The sequence below is a fragment of the Episyrphus balteatus genome, chromosome 1 (genome assembly GCF_945859705.1).
Source record: "Episyrphus balteatus chromosome 1, idEpiBalt1.1, whole genome shotgun sequence".
In the NCBI taxonomy this organism is placed as follows: domain Eukaryota; kingdom Metazoa; phylum Arthropoda; class Insecta; order Diptera; family Syrphidae; genus Episyrphus; species Episyrphus balteatus.
In genome coordinates, this window is record NC_079134.1 from 31290842 (window position 1) to 31313288 (window position 22447).

The following is a 22447-nucleotide window of genomic DNA, read 5'->3' on the forward strand; positions in this document are numbered from 1 at the left end:
ATAATAATTGTTATACAATGCAAAAAATTTCTCAGATACACAAACAACTCAAATGTCATCCACAACAACAACATGAAAACAAGTTTTTTTATTTCTACATAAATTGGTACAAACAACACTCTTTTATGAAAATATTATATTCCAAACCAGTTTTCGTCCATAAACACCATATCCATATAAAGATCTATATACCAATTTTAAATTAAACTTCTTTAAAATATTTTTTAAAAAAGAAATAAATTTATTAGTTTGAATCTCAAAGGTTTTCTTAAGATACGAAGTATCTTGTTCGATGGTCGACTTAAGATTTCATGTATCTCGTCCGAAAGTACACTTAAGATTTAATGTATCTTCTGCGAAAGCCAACTTAAGATTAAATTATAGTTTTGATATTTGGAATGATCCAACTGGGGATCGTTACAATGTTCTTTGTTTAAAAATGATGACACAGCATCTTACAGTTGCTCTAGCGGATGCTTGGGTGTCGAAGTTTATTACTACTTAAAATGATGACACAGCATCTAACAGTGGATGCTTGGATGTCGCAGTTTATTATTACAAGATAAATATTAGAATACACCAGAAGGGTATATGCTATGATCCAACATTGTAGATCGATACAATGTTGTATTGTTTATTTGTTTAGGTCTCGCTATTTTGTTTTAATTTATTGTGGAGGCGCACAAGTGATATCGGATAAAACTTACCTACATCCTTGTCTCTGTCTAACATCCCCAGATCCGCACATTTTTCTATCCTTTTTTTGTATCTTCTTACTTCCAACTTGTTTATGTTCCAACTTCAAACAAAAAAGGGGTATCTTCGAAAATCGGTAAATCGGTAAATCGATGAACTTAAATTAGCCGTTAACAGAAAGTAACGACTTTTGATAAAAAAATAGAGTTTTATTAATTGTGTTATTTTGCAATAATAAGTAGCTTTTTGATTATTTTTTTTTTGTTGGATCAATTAAAAGAAGGTATTTTGTCATTTGGGGAAAATTATACCTATTGCTTTTTTCATACAACTACACATTTAAAAATGCATGAGAAAATGAGCAATTTTGATGTTTTTCATGAAATGATTATTCAAAAATTGGGCCAAAAATGAAAAATCCGTTTAGACCATGATTAATTTTATTCATTACTTTAAATTGACATATATATTATATGTGTTTTTCACTGCAGTTTCTCATAAACTATACCTACAAGAAAAAAGTTGTTTTCGGCTATTTTGCAAAAACTGTTATTGAAATATAAATATAAGGTATGAATTAAATTTAAAAAGTAAAAATGTGGCTTGACCATGTTTTAGATTAAATGTCAATCTTTTATTAGCAAATTAGTTTTTTGCAATAAGTGTTTTGTGGACCTCACAAACTGTGCAGAAAATTTCCGAATTTCTCGTTTTTCTCAAAATTTTGTCCGGAGGCCTATTAAAATAAAAAATTCATTTTTTTCCAGGCCCAAAACTAATTTTTAAAGTAAATTATTTCAGTGGTTTGGGTTGTAGATTGAGATGGAGACAGTACAACTTTGTCTCTTATCATTTTTCTCTAACACGAAAGTCGGAAAACGGTTCAAAACGAAATAGCGGCCAAAGTTATACCGACATTTTTGTGGAGAATGGGAGGTTTTATTTCTGTACCAATGTTTTTTTTTATAGTTTTGAGCCTGAATTTCGGTTGCTGTTTTGAAAGGTGGATTTTTCTAAGAGTGATTGGAGTAATTCCTTGTTGCTCCTAAGGTTTGTGAAAGTCATTTAGCATTGTTTGCATATTTTTGTCGAAATCATACACTCAGAGAAAAAAATAGTGAATATCGGAATAACTATTAAAATAGTTAAAAAAAAATGGTTATTTGTGGCTATTTTAATAGTCAATCAAAGTATTACTCTTATTTTTCAAATAAACTATTAAATAGTCAATTTAAACTGCTAAAATAGTTTTGTGATTACACTGAGAGAAAAGCCACCATAAAATAACGTAAAATCAATGAAAACCAAATTGATTTAACTATTATTCGGAATGATTTCGCGTTGAAGATAAACATTTTAAAATCAACCTGGAAAAAAGGTAAGTTTTTGATGGTTTCGTATCTTAAAATCACATAAATCAAAGTAGATCATCTTTGAAAAAAAGACGTTTCAACTTCAATTTATTTTTTCCCTCAGTCAAATAGTCAATAACGACTATTTAAAATGTTTATCCTGGTTTTAACTATTAAAATAGTAATTTTTTCTTTAAGTGTAGTTGAAAACCATACCAAAGATATTCTCTAGTATGACGACTTCAATCGTCAAACACTGATATCTACCATATCCAAACCATGAGAAAATAAAACCAATTTAAAAATATCATATATGGCAATTTAATCCAGATCATATTTATTTAATAAATTTACCAGAATTGATTTTAAAAATAATAATGCTTTCCAAGTTTCTGAGAAAATACCTATGTTCGGTTAAGTTTTTCTTCCAAATACCAACCATCTATTTAACGATCTATTAACATAACCACAAATTTAATATTATTCACCATCCAGAACGTACATCAATCAGCTTAATCGATTTTTCTGTAGTAGGTCTTTTCTTGATTTTTTTCACTGCTTCAATAACTTCTTGTTGAAACTCTATCACTTGATTGTCATCAAATTTGTCCAATGTTGGAACTAGGTCATGAAAAAATGATGTATGCCTGTTTAAGAATCCAGACCAACAAAAATCCATCGCCTGTTTCGTATTAGAATCTGTGGGCAGTATCTTTGAAATAGCTAATTGTTCTTCATTGTTTTTCTGGCTTTCCATTTTTGCTGAAATAGAAGACACACATTTTATAAATTATTAATTTATGGAATTTTAACTAATTTATTTAATATTTATTAAGCCAATCATATCCGAAAAATTGTGAATACTGGTTTCATTGCCAAAATGCATTTTCAAAAATTCAGAACTTCAAAATTCTATTTTCCAAGAAAACATATAATAAAAAATTCTTTGATAATGGAAATGTTGTAATAAATTTACATTGTTATAAATTTATTTGGAATGAACAATAACAACTTGTGTGTGCTACTACCAAGTTCAAAAGCTAGCCGAATTTTAATTAGATGTAGCATATAAACTTTTCTTTCCATATTCATCCTTTTACAAAATTTAAAAATAAGATAAATTTAAAAATTTAATAAAACCTATCTCGAAAAAGAGAAAAAAGCTAAATTTTTAAGGTTTTTATTAAAAAGTAAATCTTTATACTTTGAGCATTTATAGATATTGAACTTGTCAAAGAGAAAAGACGATACTTTATCTTATAATGGTCACAAAATTGAAATTTGGACAAAATATGGTCTTTACAAATCTACTGCTTTTTGGTATTTTTGAATGAATAATAGTCGTTTTTTCTGTGTTTTTTTTTTAAATTATTTAAACAAGTTTTAAAAACCACATGTTAAATTTTTTTCAATAATTTTTTTTTTTTTTTCAAAAATCTGAGTTGAGTTACCATTCTTTCAATAGCCCTTAATTCAAATAACTTAATTTTAATTTAACAAATATGACTAATCTTTAGCTTTTTAAAAATGTACATTTAAATATTGTAGGTGTTGCCGTTGTGTTCAAATATTTTTTTTTGTGTTTGAAGTCAATTAATAAGAAAATTGCATCTATCGCTTGAACGATGAAAGATTGTCCCTCACTCCCATATATTTTTTTTCCTTGAATTTCCTAGACAATCTTTTGGCATCAGTTAATTTATGAAATTTAAGAAAAAATTTTTGAAAAAAAAATTTTTTTGTTCACAAAAACCTTTAATACAATTTAAAAAATCAAAACGGCAACCACGACAATTTTTAATCTATAGACTTTAAAGTATTTTTAATTACCGACGTTTGAAAAAAAAGATCATCAAAATCTAAGCTGATCGGCCGGGTTATTTATTTTTTTTGGAAACTAGTGTATTTATTTATTTATTTAGTACAGCTAAATACTAGCTTCAATTTACATGGATTTACAAATTTTAACAAAACATAATAATTAGGTATAAATTACAAAATCGAGTAAAAACTTGTTTGAAATTTTGGTGATAAATTAATGATTGGCCAAATAAATTATGAAATCTGCTATTGAAAACATTAAATAAACTGAACGTTGTATTTAATGGAGAAAAACGTTCGTAATTGGTACGATACTTTGAAATTAATATACTATTCTGAAATTTCGTTGAGAAATATTAAAATTAATGTGAGACAAAAAATGCAAAGAGTCTATTTTTCCATTAATTAATTTTACAATGAACGAAAAACATAAATAAGACCTTCTATTCTGAAGACAAAGCATGTCAATAAGTTTGAGTCTGTCTAATTGGTTTCTTGAAATTTATTACATTAAAGGAATACCAAATCAAATATCAACTTTTATGCATCTCCCTATATAAACCCCTTCTCAAATCTTACAACTTTTAAAACAACTTCGATTTTTGGTGGAACTTAAAATGTTTGTAACGTCTTAATGATTTGACCCCTTCAAGTAAGACCCTATGTTCAAAGTTTTGGTTCTCGTATCTCAAAAATGGCTGTGGTATTCCCGCTAAGATTTTTCAAATGTATACCTAACATAAATTAGTTTACTTACAATTTTCATCGAATTGACAGTTGTAAAAATATTTAGCTTGCAATTTATCCCAAGTAGAAAAGCCAAAATAATTTATTTGTATGGGATTTTCATCCAAATATGTCATAAGAGGTTCTGCATAACCAGGTACATTGACAATTAGTTTACCATCTGAAAATAAAATCACATATAGTTAAATTCAAACATTTTTACATAATTTAAGCACTTTTACCATTTCTTTGAATGATTTCAACTAATGTTGGTCTAAACGGTGATAACATATTGGGAATCCAATTTTCTACGACTACTTCAATACGATTTCGTCTAACACGAATCCTCGATAGACAATTATGCTCATTACCAAGAACTTTTAAGTAATAAAAAAGTTAAATTTGCTTTTAAAATGTAACAAAGATTTAGAAAGAAATCTGAAATATATTACCAATTTCATAATGAGGACCATCATAATTATTATTTGATGAAAACAATATGTTCACATCTTTTGAAGCCATTACATATAATTCCAAATGTAATCGTTCGTTGTCTTTTTTCAAATTGTTTTTCATATTAACTTCGAAGAAATCTGTATAACCATAATATCTTTCTAGTAACAAGTGCACATCACAAGAAGCTTCCAGTTGTGATTGACTTATATGACTTATACTTGCACTAAAAAACTGACAGAGAATAACAATAAATACAATAAATTGATAATTAAGGTTCATCTTTATAACCGCGGTCTTGGCTAAAATGCGACTGATCTTGAATATGGCTACTTTCAAACTGGACTAACTGAATTTTCGCAAGACCTACGAATATGAAATTTGATTTCATGTTCTATTGATAAGTAAAAAAGGTCAAGTTGCGATATTAATAAACATAGTGTCAAGCAAATTGCTTATAATGTTTTGAATGATAGATAGTATTCTGTGTTTTTTCAATTAAAATTGTTTTCTTGTGTGTTAGTACTCTAGACTGAAATATTCAATTTTTTCATACAGTATAGTCTAATAATGCAAAATAATAACAAGTTATGAGTTTATCTGTCAAATACAAGAGTATATTATATTCAATAAATCAGTATTGCGCCAAAGTCCCTTTTTACTATTACTATTACTGGTAGAAAATTTTATTTTCTAGAACTTTTATTTTTATTTTTCTCTATGACCAGTGGCGGGCTTAGCTAGCCCTGTGGGGGTGAAAGGATGTTTTTTTTTTCGAAGAGATAGTAAAATATGTAATTGGTCCTTAAAAGCCAATGATTCGTGTAAAACGTCTAAGAACCTTAGTATAAACTTTTAATTTGTCATCAAAACCAAAAATAAAATGAATCATTGGCTTTTTGGGACTAATTACAGATTTTACTGTGTCTTCGAAAAAAACACCCTTTCACCTAATTTTTTTTTTTTTTATGAAAACTCTGTATTTTTTGTTTTCTATCCCAAATTCAATGTTTTCACCAAATTTCATTAGGGTGACCCATCATTTTTGTTTTCACTCAAAAAAAAAAAACACCCTTTTAACCATGATATTTTTAAAGACGCTTTAGATATTTGTTTTTAATCTTTAAAGTAACATAATAGTATTACACACTTTTTCAAATACATAAACCCATATTTTCTCTACACCTAAAAAAAACACCCTTTCACATGAAATAAAATTTTTAGTTTTACTTTATTCGTAATTCCCATGGAAAAGACAACATTTTTAATAAATTTCGTAAGGGTAACAATTATACAATCATCATTCATCATATAATAAAACGGCGAACGCGAATTTTGTGGTACAAACTGCGCGGCCCACAAAAACCGAAGGGGCATAAATTATATACCGACCGATAGCAAATGTTCCCAAGATGTGCAAAATGCATAATTTTTAAAGTTTTTATTAACCGAAATAGGTAAATTGATTAAAATAAAATTCGATATTCTAGTAAAAAAAAACAACAAAAAACCGTTTTTTGCCCGTAACTCCAGATTTTGGGGGTGTTAGGGGATTTTCAAATGCCGTTTCGTATTCAGTGCGACTAGCTCTACAAAACCTGATAGGTCTCCGCCCGCGTATATTTTAAAACCTCATTTTTGTAACACCGTGATATTAGTGACTTTTATTCAAAAATGTAAACGTCTAAAAGTGAAAACTTGGTAAAATGGTAAAGGAACTGTCAAAGTCAGCTATTACATGAAGCCTCAAGAGGCTTGACTCTTTTTTCGAATTTTCTTTTGATACACAGCCACACAAAAAAAAAAATAAAAGTTCTGACCTGGGGTTGCGACTAAGTTTTTCATATAGTTTTTCAGTTTTTGGGTCGCTGAAACCAAACGTCAGGTTTTCGAGATAACCTCAAGAAATGTCACGAAAACAAAAAAAATTTTTCTCTGATCTGGATTTGCGAATATGTTAATCATATAGTTTTTGGATTGCTGAATTCAGATTCGAAGACAATTTTGCCCTATCACGTCAGGTTTCAGAGTTATCCTCAAAAAAATGTCAAAACCAAAAAAACTAAATTTCTTATCCGGGGTTGCGTCTAGGTTTTTCATATAGTTTTTGGATTGCTAAAACCGAATTCGAACTCTATTTTTCCGTATCACGTCAGGTTTTTGAGATATCCTCAAAAAATGTCAGATAAGAACTTTTTTTTTAGTTTAGACATTTTTTGGGGATATTTCAAAAACCTGACGTTGTACGCCAAAATAGACTTTGGATTCGGTTTCAGCGAACCAAAAACTATATGAAAAATTTAGTCGCAACCCCAGATAAAAACTTTTGTTTTTTTGGTTTTGACATTTTTTTGAGATGTCCCAGAAACCTGACGTGATAGCGCAAAATTGACTTCGAATCTGGATTCAGTTATCCAAAAACTATATGATTAACATATTCGCACATCCAGATCAGAGAAAAAATTTTTTTTGTTTTCGTGACATTTCTTGAGGTTATCTCGAAAACCTGACGTAATGGGGCAAAACGGACTCCGGATTCGGTTTCAGCAACCCAAAAACTGAAAAACTATATGAAAAACTTAGTCGCAACCCCAGGTCAGAACTTTAATATTTTTTTGTGTGGCTGCCCTACTAACAATTTTGCTTCTTTAATGCTTTAAAGAAGCAACAATTGCATCTGTAAAGCTTTATAGAACCAAAATTGTTTGTCGGGTGTGTAATCATTCTGTGAGGCGTTGAGTCAAGGACTCAAATTTGACATTTATCTTTTGAATTAAAATTTTTTGTTGTTGTATTGCACCAAGAAGCAAAAAGAAATGTGAGGGAATGTTGAAAAAAGAAAAAGTGGAAAAAGAAACGTCAAAAAAGAGTCTCGGGCTCACGACCCACGACTCTCCGGTCGGATAATTTTTTCTTTTATCTTTTTTCTCTTTCGCACTCATTATGTTTAAAAAGAGTCGCGCCTCTTGAGGCTTCATGTAATAGCTGACAAATTTTTCTTTCAAGAGAGAAAAGGACGAAAATAGATTTCATTGGTATCAAAAGTGTTTACAAAAGATTGGACCTTAGTAATAGACTCGATTTTAATAGAATTCGATTTTAACAAAAAAATTCATGGTAATAAAACAAACATCTTACTTCTAAACTTAGATAACTAAAACAATGAAAGTTAACCATAGTTTACATGCGATCTTAAAACAACGCACCAATGTGAACCCACCTTAATGTTTTTTGATTTTCGCTGAATGCTTTCATTCATTCATTCAGTCATGAATGACATTTCATTCCAGTCCATTGGAAGTTTTCCAACAGATATTTCCAGTTGTTTTTGTTTTGCTTTGTTGTTTTTTTTTACTAGAATATCGAATTTTATTTTAATCAATTTACCTATTTCGGTTAATAAAAACTTTAAAAATTATGCATTTTGCACATCTTGGGAACATTTGCTATCGGTCGGTATATAATTTATGCCCCTTCGGTTTTTGTGGGCCGCGCAGTTTGTACCACAAAATTCGCGTTCGCCGTTTTATTATATGATGAATGATGATTGTATAATTGTTACCCTTACGAAATTTATTAAAAATGTTGTCTTTTCCATGGGAATTACGAATAAAGTAAAACTAAAAATTTTATTTCATGTGAAAGGGTGTTTTTTTTAGGTGTAGAGAAAATATGGGTTTATGTATTTGAAAAAGTGTGTAATACTATTATGTTACTTTAAAGATTAAAAACAAATATCTAAAGCGTCTTTAAAAATATCATGGTTAAAAGGGTGTTTTTTTTTTTTGAGTGAAAACAAAAATGATGGGTCACCCTAATGAAATTTGGTGAAAACATTGAATTTGGGATAGAAAACAAAAAATACAGAGTTTTCATAAAAAAAAAAAAAATTAGGTGAAAGGGTGTCTTCGAAAAAAACACCCTTTCACCTAATTTTTTTTTTTTTTATGAAAACTCTGTATTTTTTGTTTTCTATCCCAAATTCAATGTTTTCACCAAATTTCATTAGGGTGACCCATCATTTTTGTTTTCACTCAAAAAAAAAAAACACCCTTTTAACCATGATATTTTTAAAGACGCTTTAGATATTTGTTTTTAATCTTTAAAGTAACATAATAGTATTACACACTTTTTCAAATACATAAACCCATATTTTCTCTACACCTAAAAAAAACACCCTTTCACATGAAATAAAATTTTTAGTTTTACTTTATTCGTAATTCCCATGGAAAAGACAACATTTTTAATAAATTTCGTAAGGGTAACAATTATACAATCATCATTCATCATATAATAAAACGGCGAACGCGAATTTTGTGGTACAAACTGCGCGGCCCACAAAAACCGAAGGGGCATAAATTATATACCGACCGATAGCAAATGTTCCCAAGATGTGCAAAATGCATAATTTTTAAAGTTTTTATTAACCGAAATAGGTAAATTGATTAAAATAAAATTCGATATTCTAGTAAAAAAAAACAACAAAGCAAAACAAAAACAACTGGAAATATCTGTTGGAAAACTTCCAATGGACTGGAATGAAATGTCATTCATGACTGAATGAATGAATGAAAGCATTCAGCGAAAATCAAAAAACATTAAGGTGGGTTCACATTGGTGCGTTGTTTTAAGATCGCATGTAAACTATGGTTAACTTTCATTGTTTTAGTTATCTAAGTTTAGAAGTAAGATGTTTGTTTTATTACCATGAATTTTTTTGTTAAAATCGAATTCTATTAAAATCGAGTCTATTACTAAGGTCCAATCTTTTGTAAACACTTTTGATACCAATGAAATCTATTTTCGTCCTTTTCTCTCTTGAAAGAAAAATTTGTCAGCTATTACATGAAGCCTCAAGAGGCGCGACTCTTTTTAAACATAATGAGTGCGAAAGAGAAAAAAGATAAAAGAAAAAATTATCCGACCGGAGAGTCGTGGGTCGTGAGCCCGAGACTCTTTTTTGACGTTTCTTTTTCCACTTTTTCTTTTTTCAACATTCCCTCACATTTCTTTTTGCTTCTTGGTGCAATACAACAACAAAAAATTTTAATTCAAAAGATAAATGTCAAATTTGAGTCCTTGACTCAACGCCTCACAGAATGATTACACACCCGACAAACAATTTTGGTTCTATAAAGCTTTACAGATGCAATTGTTGCTTCTTTAAAGCATTAAAGAAGCAAAATTGTTAGTAGGGCAGCCACACAAAAAAATATTAAAGTTCTGACCTGGGGTTGCGACTAAGTTTTTCATATAGTTTTTCAGTTTTTGGGTTGCTGAAACCGAATCCGGAGTCCGTTTTGCCCCATTACGTCAGGTTTTCGAGATAACCTCAAGAAATGTCACGAAAACAAAAAAAATTTTTTCTCTGATCTGGATGTGCGAATATGTTAATCATATAGTTTTTGGATAACTGAATCCAGATTCGAAGTCAATTTTGCGCTATCACGTCAGGTTTCTGGGACATCTCAAAAAAATGTCAAAACCAAAAAAACAAAAGTTTTTATCTGGGGTTGCGACTAAATTTTTCATATAGTTTTTGGTTCGCTGAAACCGAATCCAAAGTCTATTTTGGCGTACAACGTCAGGTTTTTGAAATATCCCCAAAAAATGTCTAAACTAAAAAAAAAGTTCTTATCTGACATTTTTTGAGGATATCTCAAAAACCTGACGTGATACGGAAAAATAGAGTTCGAATTCGGTTTTAGCAATCCAAAAACTATATGAAAAACCTAGACGCAACCCCGGATAAGAAATTTAGTTTTTTTGGTTTTGACATTTTTTTGAGGATAACTCTGAAACCTGACGTGATAGGGCAAAATTGTCTTCGAATCTGAATTCAGCAATCCAAAAACTATATGATTAACATATTCGCAAATCCAGATCAGAGAAAAATTTTTTTTGTTTTCGTGACATTTCTTGAGGTTATCTCGAAAACCTGACGTTTGGTTTCAGCGACCCAAAAACTGAAAAACTATATGAAAAACTTAGTCGCAACCCCAGGTCAGAACTTTTATTTTTTTTTTTGTGTGGCTGTGTATCAAAAGAAAATTCGAAAAAAGAGTCAAGCCTCTTGAGGCTTCATGTAATAGCTGACTTTGACAGTTCCTTTACCATTTTACCAAGTTTTCACTTTTAGACGTTTACATTTTTGAATAAAAGTCACTAATATCACGGTGTTACAAAAATGAGGTTTTAAAATATACGCGGGCGGAGACCTATCAGGTTTTGTAGAGCTAGTCGCACTGAATACGAAACGGCATTTGAAAATCCCCTAACACCCCCAAAATCTGGAGTTACGGGCAAAAAACGGTTTTTTGGACCTTCACCCATTGAAAAAATTCTAGCTTCGACAATTTTTTACCCATTTTCGATTTTTGTATAGTTTCTGATAGAAGATAAATATACCTTTTTAACAATGTATAAAACATGTAACTCGGTTAAACCACTTAGAATTTATAAGATGTCAAAGTTCAAAAATTCAATTTTTTTTGTCATTTGCCCAACTTCGGCATCAATTTAAAGTATATGTTTTCAAAACAACATGCTATTTAAAAAATATATTCTAAAACTATATCTATTTCCCAATTGATCGATGTATTTTTTATGAAAATCACTTCAAAATTGGCTTAGAAAAAAATTTTTTTCGATTTCAACCCAGATACAGAAATTCGAACTTTTAGGTGTAGAACAAAAATGTTGTTTCGGCACGTAGAAGGATAAGTTGGACGCCAGGATTTGATGAAGGGTTTTTGTAGAAGAGCTCAATACAAACATTTTTTTTCTTTAAGAGGGGGGTCTATCTCCCCCCGTTTAGGTGGGAGGGGCATTTTTCTAAAAAAAAATTATCAAAATAAAAAAAAATTATTAAAAAACAACGGCAACACTTACAGTAATAAATGATACCATTTCCAAAAGGCAAAATTGTGCATTTAATTCTAATTTTTAAATCAATATAATATTACCAATGGTTTTTGAAATAATCGATTTCAAAGTTAAAAATAGGGGAAAAAAAATTTTTTAAACTCATTTTATACTATTTTTGTCCAGACTGCGAATTTTAGTAAAAAAAATTACTCACAAAGAAAACTACCTCAATTGATTCCTTATCGAACCGTGAAAACTATATGTTTCTATGTTTTCTAGTTTTTGGGAAAATTGAAAAATTATTTTATCAGATTTTTCTTTTTTCAAAATATTTTTTGTTTTTATTTGTTTTTATTTTTCAATTTTCTCAAAAACTAGAAGACATAGAAACATATAGTTTTCACTGTTCGATAAGGAATTAATTGAGGCAGTTTTCTGTCTAAGTAATTTATTTACTTAAATTCACAGTCTGGACAAAAATAGTATAAAATGAGTTTTCAAAAATTTTTTTTCCCCTATTTTTAACTTTGAAATCGATTATTTCAAAAACTATTGGTAATATTATATTGATTTAAAAATTAGAACTAAATGCACAATTTTGCCTTTTGGAAATGGTATCATTTATTACTGTAAGTGTTGCCGTTGTTTTTTAATAATTTTTTTTTATTTTGATATTTTTTTTTTAGAAAAATGCCCCTCCCACCTAAACGGGGGGAGATAGACCCCCCTCTTAAAGAAAAAAAATGTTTGTATTGAGCTCTTCTACAAAAACCCTTCATCAAATCCTGGCGTCCAACTTATCCTTCTACGTGCCGAAACAACATTTTTGTTCTACACCTAAAAGTTCGAATTTCTGTATCTGGGTTGAAATCGAAAAAAATTTTTTTCTAAGCCAATTTTGAAGTGATTTTCATAAAAAATACATCGATCAATTGGGAAATAGATATAGTTTTAGAATATATTTTTTAAATAGCATGTTGTTTTGAAAACATATACTTTAAATTGATGCCGAAGTTGGGCAAATGACAAAAAAAATTGAATTTTTGAACTTTGACATCTTATAAATTCTAAGTGGTTTAACCGAGTTACATGTTTTATACATTGTTAAAAAGGTATATTTATCTTCTATCAGAAACTATACAAAAATCGAAAATGGGTAAAAAATTGTCGAAGCTAGAATTTTTTCAATGGGTGAAGGTCCAAAAAACCGTTTTTTGCCCGTAACTCCAGATTTTGGGGGTGTTAGGGGATTTTCAAATGCCGTTTCGTATTCAGTGCGACTAGCTCTACAAAACCTGATAGGTCTCCGCCCGCGTATATTTTGAGTGTTACACCGTGATTTTATCGCCGCATGGCAAAGCGTTTTTCTTATGAGGTTCAGGGAAAACTAACAAAAACGTCTTTTTTCTTCCTTATATCTTCCAGCATAAAGCTTATTTTTTGGTTTAAAAAACAATTTTTGTAGTTCTTCCAAAAAAAAAAGCGCTAGAAAGAAATAAGAATTTTTTACTTTTGTAAATTTCCCACTTTTTCACTTATTTTTTGGTTTGAAAACAATTTTTGTAGTTTTTTTCAAAAACAAATGGAGCTTGAAAGAAATAAATTTTTTTAACTTTTGCAAATTTCCCACTTTTTCACTGTTTAGGTCATTGTAGTTAAGCCTTAAGGCTTTAAAAGTATAACTGCAACGGCAACTTTTTGCAAAAAGTCAAAAAGTGATAGATTTCAAACTCATTTTATGACAGTTTTTACGACGACAAAATAAAAAATAATGATGCAAAAAGCTTATTTTTGGGTTTCCAAAAAAAATTTTTGTAGTTTTTTCCGAAAATTTTTACAAAAACAAATATTGTTAGAAAGAAATAAAAAAAAATTAATTTTGTAAATTTCCCACTTTTTAGGTCATTGTAGTTATGGCTTTAACATGAAAAAAACGTTGTTGTGAACGCACCTTTAATGAATGTGAACCTATCTTTAATCATTAATAAGTATCTGAACGCATTCATTAAAATTTTAAAGGAAACCTTGCCACAAATATCATTCCAAACTGGAAGTGCGATAAATAACGCCCTCTCCCTTCCGGAAATTTAAACTTCTACAAGCTAAGCTAAGACGAGAACCTACAATGTGAATGACAAATTTGAGTGAAGTTGGTGGAAGTTGAATGATTGAATGATGGAATTTAAATGAATGGAATATGAAACAGGTTGAATTGAATCGCAAAATGCAAGGTTCAAACACAATGCATTAAGGCGATTACACTTTGCATTTTCTTTTTCGATACTTTTTTTACGTAGTTGAGTGCAGTTAAAACGTAGTTCAACAATATCTAAAGCAGGTTTAAAAAATACCAAAAAGTAGGTATATTATATATACCTGTGTATTTTGTCAACAAATACTATACAAAATAATGAAACCATTTTAGTATAATTGTGTTTAAAGTTGTTGCAAATAAAAAAAAAATAAAGAAATTGGTGCTCGAATTTCGAGGGCGGGGTCGGCTAGTGTTTTTAATAACAAATAAAACAAACCTAACAAATGTGTGCATTTAAAAAAGTGCCTTTAAAAAGTTAAAACTTTTAACGCGTGTACATAGTACACACAAGTTTTTTTTTTCTCTCAGCGATAAATCTCACTGGCAGCGTTGCCAGATTCCCCGATTTTTCGTATTTCTCCCGATTTTTTGAGCTATTTACGATTGCCCGATTTAATGTTTAAAATTTAAGTTTTCTCCCGATTTTCAACTCAAAAAAGTATTTGCATATCTTAATCGTCATTTTTATTCGTAGAAACATTTAAAATTTTGTTTTAAAGCTAACAGAACTTCACTTAAACGTTTTAAAAACACTTTTCGTTTAATTGGTTTTCTTTTTTTAACAGTTTTTGGTTTAAATCTACATATCTGTTTCATTCGCTATTTGTTTATATAAAATGGAAAAATATTTTAAAGGAATACGTGAGTACCAAAAAGGGTCATTCCGCAATTCATTATCGACAGGCGACATGACGTCAGTCTTGGTTCACTTAAAAGCGATAATCAATTTTTATCAGACGATATTGTTTTGATGATTGAAAAATTTATTTCTGCAGGTCAATAATCGTAAAAAATATGCAGTGCTTAGACGATAGGTAAATAGGTCTCGTTTTCATTTATTTGTTTTTGAATGTTTTATGGATATATTATGTTCGATTTAACCGAATTTCGGAATTTATTTCGTTATTACACCAGAGCGGGGTTATAAATATTATAAAAAAAATCCATTATAAAAAAAATTGCATGAAAATTTTATTTGCAAAAATATTTTATTATTTTGTTCTATGGTATAGTAAACGTGCATACAAAATTTCATCAGCCTACCACTTATTTTCAAGGAGTACTTAGTAATATTTTAGATCTTGTTCTTTAAAATTGAAGTTAAATCAATTTCTCTAAATTTATTATTTGAAAAATATTTTTCAATCAAGAAAAAGAAGTAGACCCTAAAAAAGAGAAGTAGGGAAATAGATTTAATTTTTTTCCCAAAATCGAAGTAAAATCTACTTCGATCGAAGTAAAGTCAGAACCCTGGTATAGAGAGAAAACGATCGAGCACGAAGGATCATTTTAAAAAATTGTAATTGTTCGAACAGGTTCGAACATACTTATTAGGATTTATGGTTATGGTGGTAACGCGAGTGTGTGTGTTTTTATTTTTTTTATATTCAATATACTCTTGTATTTGACAGATAAAGCATGTGACATTTATTATAACTGTAAAACTTTTTATTGTTTTGTATTATGAAATTATGCTGTATGAAAAAATTGAATATATCCGTCCAGAATACAAACACACAAGAAATCAATTTTAATTGGAAAACAAAGAATACTATCTATCAATCAAAACATTATAAGCGATTTGGTTGACACTATGTTTTTTAATATCGCAACTTGACCTTTTTTACTTATCAATAGAACAGGAAATCAAATTTCGTATAAATAGGAGTTTTTTCACAAAATTATATTAGTCCAATTTCAAAGTAGGTATACATCAGTCAAGACCGCGGTTATAAAGATGAACCTTAATTATCAAAAAATAGTATTTATTGCTTCCCTCATTCAATTTTGTAGTGCAAGTAAATTCCATAGTTTTCAATCAATATTGGAAGATTCTTGTGATGTGCATTTCAACATAGAAAGAGATAATGGTTACATAGATTTCTTCAAAATTAGTTCTATGAAAAACAATAATTTGAAAAAAGACGAACTATTACATTTTAATTTCTACGTAATTACTTCGATGGATACCCATATATTGCTTTCAGTAAATAATACACTAACATGGAATAAAAGTGATCGTTATTATGAAATTGGTAATATATTTAAGATTTCTTTCTGAACCATGGCTGAATTTTTAAAGCAAATTCAACTTTTCATATTACTTAAAAGCTCTTGGTTATAATCGAAATTCTCTATCGTTGATTAAAACCCGTTTTGAACCAGAATCTGATATTGTTCAAATCGCAGGAAATTCGTCTGGCAACATATTATCGCCGTTTCATCCAACATTAGTTGAAATCATTCAAAAAACTGGTAAATGGGCTTAACTTATGTAAAAATGTTTGAATTAAACTATGTGATTTTTTTTTTCAGATGGTGAGCTTATTGTCAATGTACCCGGTTATGCAGAACCTCTTATGAAATTTATTGATAAAAATCCCGTGAATATACAATTTTTCAGCTTTACTACTTGGAATTTAAGTCCATCTAAATGGTTCTACGACTGTCAATTCGATGAAAATTGTGAGTAAAGGGTGATTTCGATTTTTAAAATCTTCTTGCATTTATGTTGTTTTAAGCTATACTCTGTCCGATAAAAATTGGCAGTACAGGGAAGGTAGGGCATTTGCATCTCACTCTGCTTCACGCCTTCTGGATACGACTATCACATAAAAAAGCTCACTAAGCGATGCCGTATTATCCAAAAAAAAATGTTTCGAAAAGGTACCAGCGTTACCATTTTGTCAGTAAAATTTCACAAAAACGAAAAAAAAAATAAATTTTTCGTTTAACACCAAAATAACAAATAAAAAATTCACTCATTTAAGACGCAGGCCGACCCCACGCATGGGTACAAAATTTTGCCTGTTGAAATCTTAAAATGCATGTTAAAATGTTGACATTAACTGTTTTCCTACATACACAAAATAAAAATCAAATAGCCACCAACACCACGACAACACATATGCTTTTTTTCGTTCAAAAAGCTTGAAAAAAGCATTAATCCTGAAAGCTCTTTCAGAAAAATAATAGAAAAAGGAGTAGGGGAAAGGTGCGGACAGTGAGACACCCTTTTTTTAAATTGGTATATCTTAGAATGTTTTCAAGATAATGTAACGAAACTTTGAAGTCAGTTTAAGACATATTTTATCTTAATGTTGCAAAAAAACTTGTAGTTAAAGAATGAATGAGGGCATCACATTGGACTAAAATGTAGAAAAAGTCAAAACGTCTCACTGTACACTGTTTGCAAAGGGTGCGATCAGTGAGACATTCTTAGGTGAAAAAAAAAATTAACGAAAACGTCAAATAATTAGGTAATTGACAAGTATATAATTAATAAATTTATGTTACTTTGACCCATTTTTTCAAAAAATGTAACAAAAAGCCAAAAAAAGGAAAGAAAAAACACTACGAAATCATATTGAAGTCATGCTAAAATAATAGATTTTTTTTTTAAATCTTATGTCTCACTGTTTGCTTTTTTTAAAATCTATGTCTCACTGTTTGCTTTTTAATAATGTCTCACTGTTAACTTTTTATCATTTTTCGGAAAAATATAAAATTACAAAAAACGAGAAGGAATTCTAATTACATGATATTTTTTTATGAAAGAACATATAAATATAATACATACGTAAAAAAAGTTCTCTCCACTAACCAGATTTTTTTGTGTTATACACTCTTTTTATAACACTCCAAAAACTACTTTCACCTGATTTTGTGTGATATTTTACGGTGTTGGAAAATGGACAGCTTTAATTTAGTCGGGACAATATTAAAAGACGCAGACGGGGAAATAAACGTTTTGACCCAAACTGGCGTTACTGTGCTTATTTTCAGGAAAGAGAAAAATGGATTGTCTCACTGTTTGCACTGTCTCACTGTTCGCACCTTTCCCCTAGTTTATGAAGGAAGTTTACCAATGGTAACTCTTATGTATTGTGAATCATAAACAAAAAATACCAAGACTGGAAACTCGGCGGTCAACTGACGTTTGCCTACAAGCTGCGAGGTGTGGTGAATGTCGTGAACCTATCGTTGTGTTCGTGTCCGATGAGTGGTGAATGTCGTGAGTCTATAAATGTGTGCGTGTTAACGTCATTTACGAACGTGGTAGCTTTCACATATATTCACAGACAACACTGTACACAAAAGGGTTTTGGGGGGAAAGACGTTCGAAAGTTTCCAGCATAAACAAAAAATACCAAGACTGGAAACTCGGCGGTCAACTGACGTTTGCCTACAAGCTGCGCGTTGTGGTGAATGTCGTGAATCTATAAATGTGTGCGTGTTAACGTCATTTACCAACGTGGTGGCTTTCACATAAATTCACAGACAGCACTTTACACAAAAGGGTTTTGGGAGGAAAGACGTACGAAATTTTCCAGTCTTGGTATTTTTTGTTCATGGTTTCCAGTCTTGGTATTTTTTGTTTATGTTGTGAATACTTTTAATAAACAGCTTTTATGATTGAGTTTCATTCTGCCACAGCCCACAGATCGTGAGGCAGATCGGTCATAGGAGGATGTACTTCGCTTAATAAAGAAATAACAACAACAATGCCATGGCGCGTCTGTGGTGTTCTTGTGTGTTTCAGGGGCATATTTTTCGTAAATTGCTTTTTAGCAAACGTTAGGTCCCATTGTTTTTGAAAAAGCTCTCCCATAAGGCCTGTACTGCCAATTTTTATCGGACAGAGTATAGTCACGCACATTCAACTTTTACGGCCATATTATTCACTCTGGATTTAGTTTGGATTTAAGTTAATTTTAAATCCAATCCATTTAATCTGAATTTCATAAATCCAAGCATTTAATTTTTTGGTCATATTATTCACTCAAAAAAAAATATGTGTTCATTCAATAATTTTTGTATAATTTGCATTTATCTTTATTTTTCCTTCACAAAATACGTGAAAAAAACAACTGAACACTGTGAAAATTAATTTTACATCTGGATTTATAAAGTTAAACAGACCTCCAGAGAGCAGTTTAAATTTGTTTGGATTTAACGAGATTGGATTTAAAAAATTGGATTTAAGATTGGATTTAAGTAGTGAATAATATGGAATTGGATTTATTTTTGACATTTGACATTGTTTACATCCATATTTACAACATACATATCAATTGTAGTGGTTTTCTCTTTCATCTGTCGATTGCGAAGATTAAAAAGTTGAGCAGACAACAAAAAAATTCTGTATCCTGGAAAATTCAACCTTCCTGCGCAACTAAATAGTTGCTTCGTGATGTGTATGTATTAGTGCAGCTTTTTGAAAAGTGACTATTTGGTTTTGATCAAGTTGAATGTGCGCGACTAGCCTTAAGCCAGAACTATAATTGTCGGATGAGTCGGATGAAACGGAGGGGAACAGCGCTCGCAACCGCACTCCAACTCCATCCACCAATTATGGTTCTGGCTTTATAGTTTGTGATTTTTGAACTAATTTAAAGGACCATGGTAATTTATGTTTGGGAGAGTGCTCTGAGACCAATTACCATGAGTCATATGTGATTGAAAAGGTAATTTTGATCAATTGTTTGCATGGCGACAAACTTCAATTCGCTGTGGGAAAAAAAGTTATAGACATAAATGTAGGACAGGGTAAGAATAGGCAATAGTCGGAGTAACGGCCGTCGAGTTACTAAGCTCACAAGGTTACGGGTTCAAGTTGATATCAAATGAGTTACCGCTTTTAAAATTGTGAAAACAGGCTATTAGACGTGATTTTGAAACATTTCGTCAACTTAAAGTCAATGTGGCATACATTGATTGTTGTATTTAAATGTAGGTATACAAAAAACACTTTGTAATAATCTACCTACATAGGTACTTAAATATTTTAACAAAAAAAATTCTTTAATTTCACCCCTGTGGCAATCACGTGTACGCGTGTGCCTTCAAATTAAAAATTTTACATATTATTCTTTTGAATTTTATTTTCTTGTTTCCTAGTATATTTTTCGAATAGCATGTATTTAAGCGTGAATACATTTTTTTTTTTACATATAATGTTGCAACATTAAGCTTTCCTCTTATTATTATTAAATAACTGTATGGCTTAATTGAAAAACAGTTACAAAATAGTTTTGGCTTTCTTAATGCAGAATGGTTTTCAATCATTTGAGGACTTTAATTTCATAATTTTGTTTTCATTTTTTGAGCTTTTTATAAATTACAACTGTGTTTATGTTTCATCTTTTGTATTTAAAATATGATTATAACTTAAGAAGTTTACTACTTTTAAAGAAAAATAGCAAACAAAGCTAGGTATATAAAATTGGTTCTTGTGTGTCGAAATTTGAAAATTGACAGAACTTAAAACTATGTAGGCATATTAAACCGTAAAAACGTTGTTTATATTAAAACTAAACTTTTGTTGAATTTTAATTTGTTATTATCTGCAACGATGATTATGCAACTTATATTCAGAATTCAAAAATTCGTTTTTAACTATATAAATTAATGTTATAGGTAATGTAATAACTTCAATAAAAATCAGTAAAAGTTAAGTTAAATGTTGCAACATTGCCCTAGAATAATTCAAATAATAGTCCCAAAAGAAAAATCTATTCAAATTTGCAAAAATATATCATTCGACTAAAAAATACACAAAACACTATCACTTTAGGAAACAAGGAAACATTTCTAGGCTGTTAAAATTCAAACATATGGTATCGTTTTTTTTGTTTCGCTTTCTCCTTTCAAAAGAATAAAGCATTTTTCTCTCTCTTACACACATATTTTATTCCTTTATTCTACTTTCCAAAACAGGAATAAATCTACCGCAGCGCACCCTAGTTAAAGGAAGCGGACCTAATAAATTCGCGTTCATAAATAATAGTACTATAGTTTCTATATGCAAGGATAAAACTTAGAATGAATGTTTCTTGCAATAGTAATTGTGTATCTATAATAATTCAGCTTAACTCTTATTTTCAAAAATTCTTTGAATTTGCGAATTAGAAATGAAAATTAATACTTTGAAGGTTTTGAATGAACAATAACAACTTGTGTGTGTTACCACCAAGTCTGTAGGCTGGAGTTATAAACATAGGTATTTGACGGGGAACAGCCCGATCATCAGACAGACTCCTTCAGTGGTGCTATATCTCGTTAATTACAACCGATTTAAAGTACTTATGAACTTAGTGAGCACACACAAGCTGTTGTTTCTCATTCAAAATAAATTTATAACAATGTACCTAATTTTATTACACAGGCAGTATCACCATTTCCATTATCAAACCAATTGTTGTTATATTTTTTCTTGGAAAATAGAATTTTGAAATTCTGATTTTTTGAAAATGCATTTTGTCACAATTCACAATTTTTCGGATTTGATTGGATGTAATCAAATAAAAATAAAATGTGTGTCTTCTATTTCAGCAAACATGGAAGGCCAAAACAACAACGAAGAAAAATTATTAGCTATTTCAAAGTTATTGTCCATCGATTCTCATATGAAACAAGTGATGGAATTTTGTTGGTCTGGAATCATAAATAGGCATAAATCATGGTTTCATGGCTTAGTTCCAACATTGGACACATTTGATGAGAATCAAGTGCTAGACTTTCAACAAGGAGTTATTGAGCTAATGAAAAAAGTCAAGAAAACTTCAACTTCAGCACAACCGAGTCCGGTAGATTTACGGTTTGGAGGATGTTCATAGACCGTGAAAAAGATGGTATTTATAGAAATTTCTCCGATCAATCTTTTTTTCTCCGTAACTTGGAAAGCTTAATTATTTTTATTTTTTTTGTGTATGTTTCGATCAACTCTCGTAAATTCACTAAATAAATAAGTTGTTGTTAGAATTTCCTTATGATATTTTAATTTTTGTTTTATTTTCTCATGTCGTTAGGCAACGGCGTATACAAGGGGGGAGGGGGGCGGGGTAACGGGGTCATGAACAAGAACTCAAGACTTAAACAAGAAATTTGTATGTTGATATACTAAATTTCATTAAGTAAGATGATTTTCAAAACATGAACGAAAATGAAAAGTAAAAAAATTTTTTGAGTTTCAAACTAACTATTTTAACATATTTTAAAAAAATTGTACGAACGTTATACTGGATTGTGAAGTTTTTTGGAGTGGAGATGCTTATTTTTCCCAAAAAGGATTTTTTAATTAAGAACAATGCAAAAAAACGCATTTTCGGGACAGTCTGCCGGGGGTTTGGCCGCACTTAAAATGTCTGCCATTGGTATATTTGTTATCAGTGAGTATGTGGCGTTGGTTATCAATAAAGTTTAAGTGGTTACCCTC

The 22447-nt window shown here is 30.0% G+C and overlaps 2 protein-coding genes across 7 annotated transcripts in view; one reads left to right on the forward strand and one right to left on the reverse strand.

Moving 5' to 3' along the window:
• Positions 1-22447, forward strand: part of LOC129907830 (CUGBP Elav-like family member 2) — a 473931-nt gene that overhangs the window by 34907 nt on the left and 416577 nt on the right. The gene's annotated exons all lie outside the window — the stretch shown is intronic.
• LOC129907831 (uncharacterized) lies at positions 2518-5431 on the reverse strand. Its single transcript, XM_055984225.1, has 4 exons — positions 5048-5431; positions 4838-4972; positions 4627-4776; positions 2518-2810 (listed from the first exon to the last, which is right to left on the reverse strand). Exons 1-4 carry the CDS (start codon positions 5328-5330, stop codon positions 2533-2535), a joined length of 846 nt encoding a protein of 281 aa, XP_055840200.1. The 5' UTR covers positions 5331-5431; the 3' UTR covers positions 2518-2532.

Coding starts and splice junctions, on each gene's coding strand:
- LOC129907831 (XM_055984225.1), bottom strand. CDS start 5,330: ATGAACCTTAATTATCAATTTATTGTATTTATTGTTATTCTCTGTCAG. Junction 4,973..5,047: donor TGGTCCTCATTATGAAATTG/GTAATATATTTC, acceptor ATTACTTAAAAG/TTCTTGGTAATGAGCATAAT. Junction 4,777..4,837: donor TGAAATCATTCAAAGAAATG/GTAAAAGTGCTT, acceptor TTTTATTTTCAG/ATGGTAAACTAATTGTCAAT.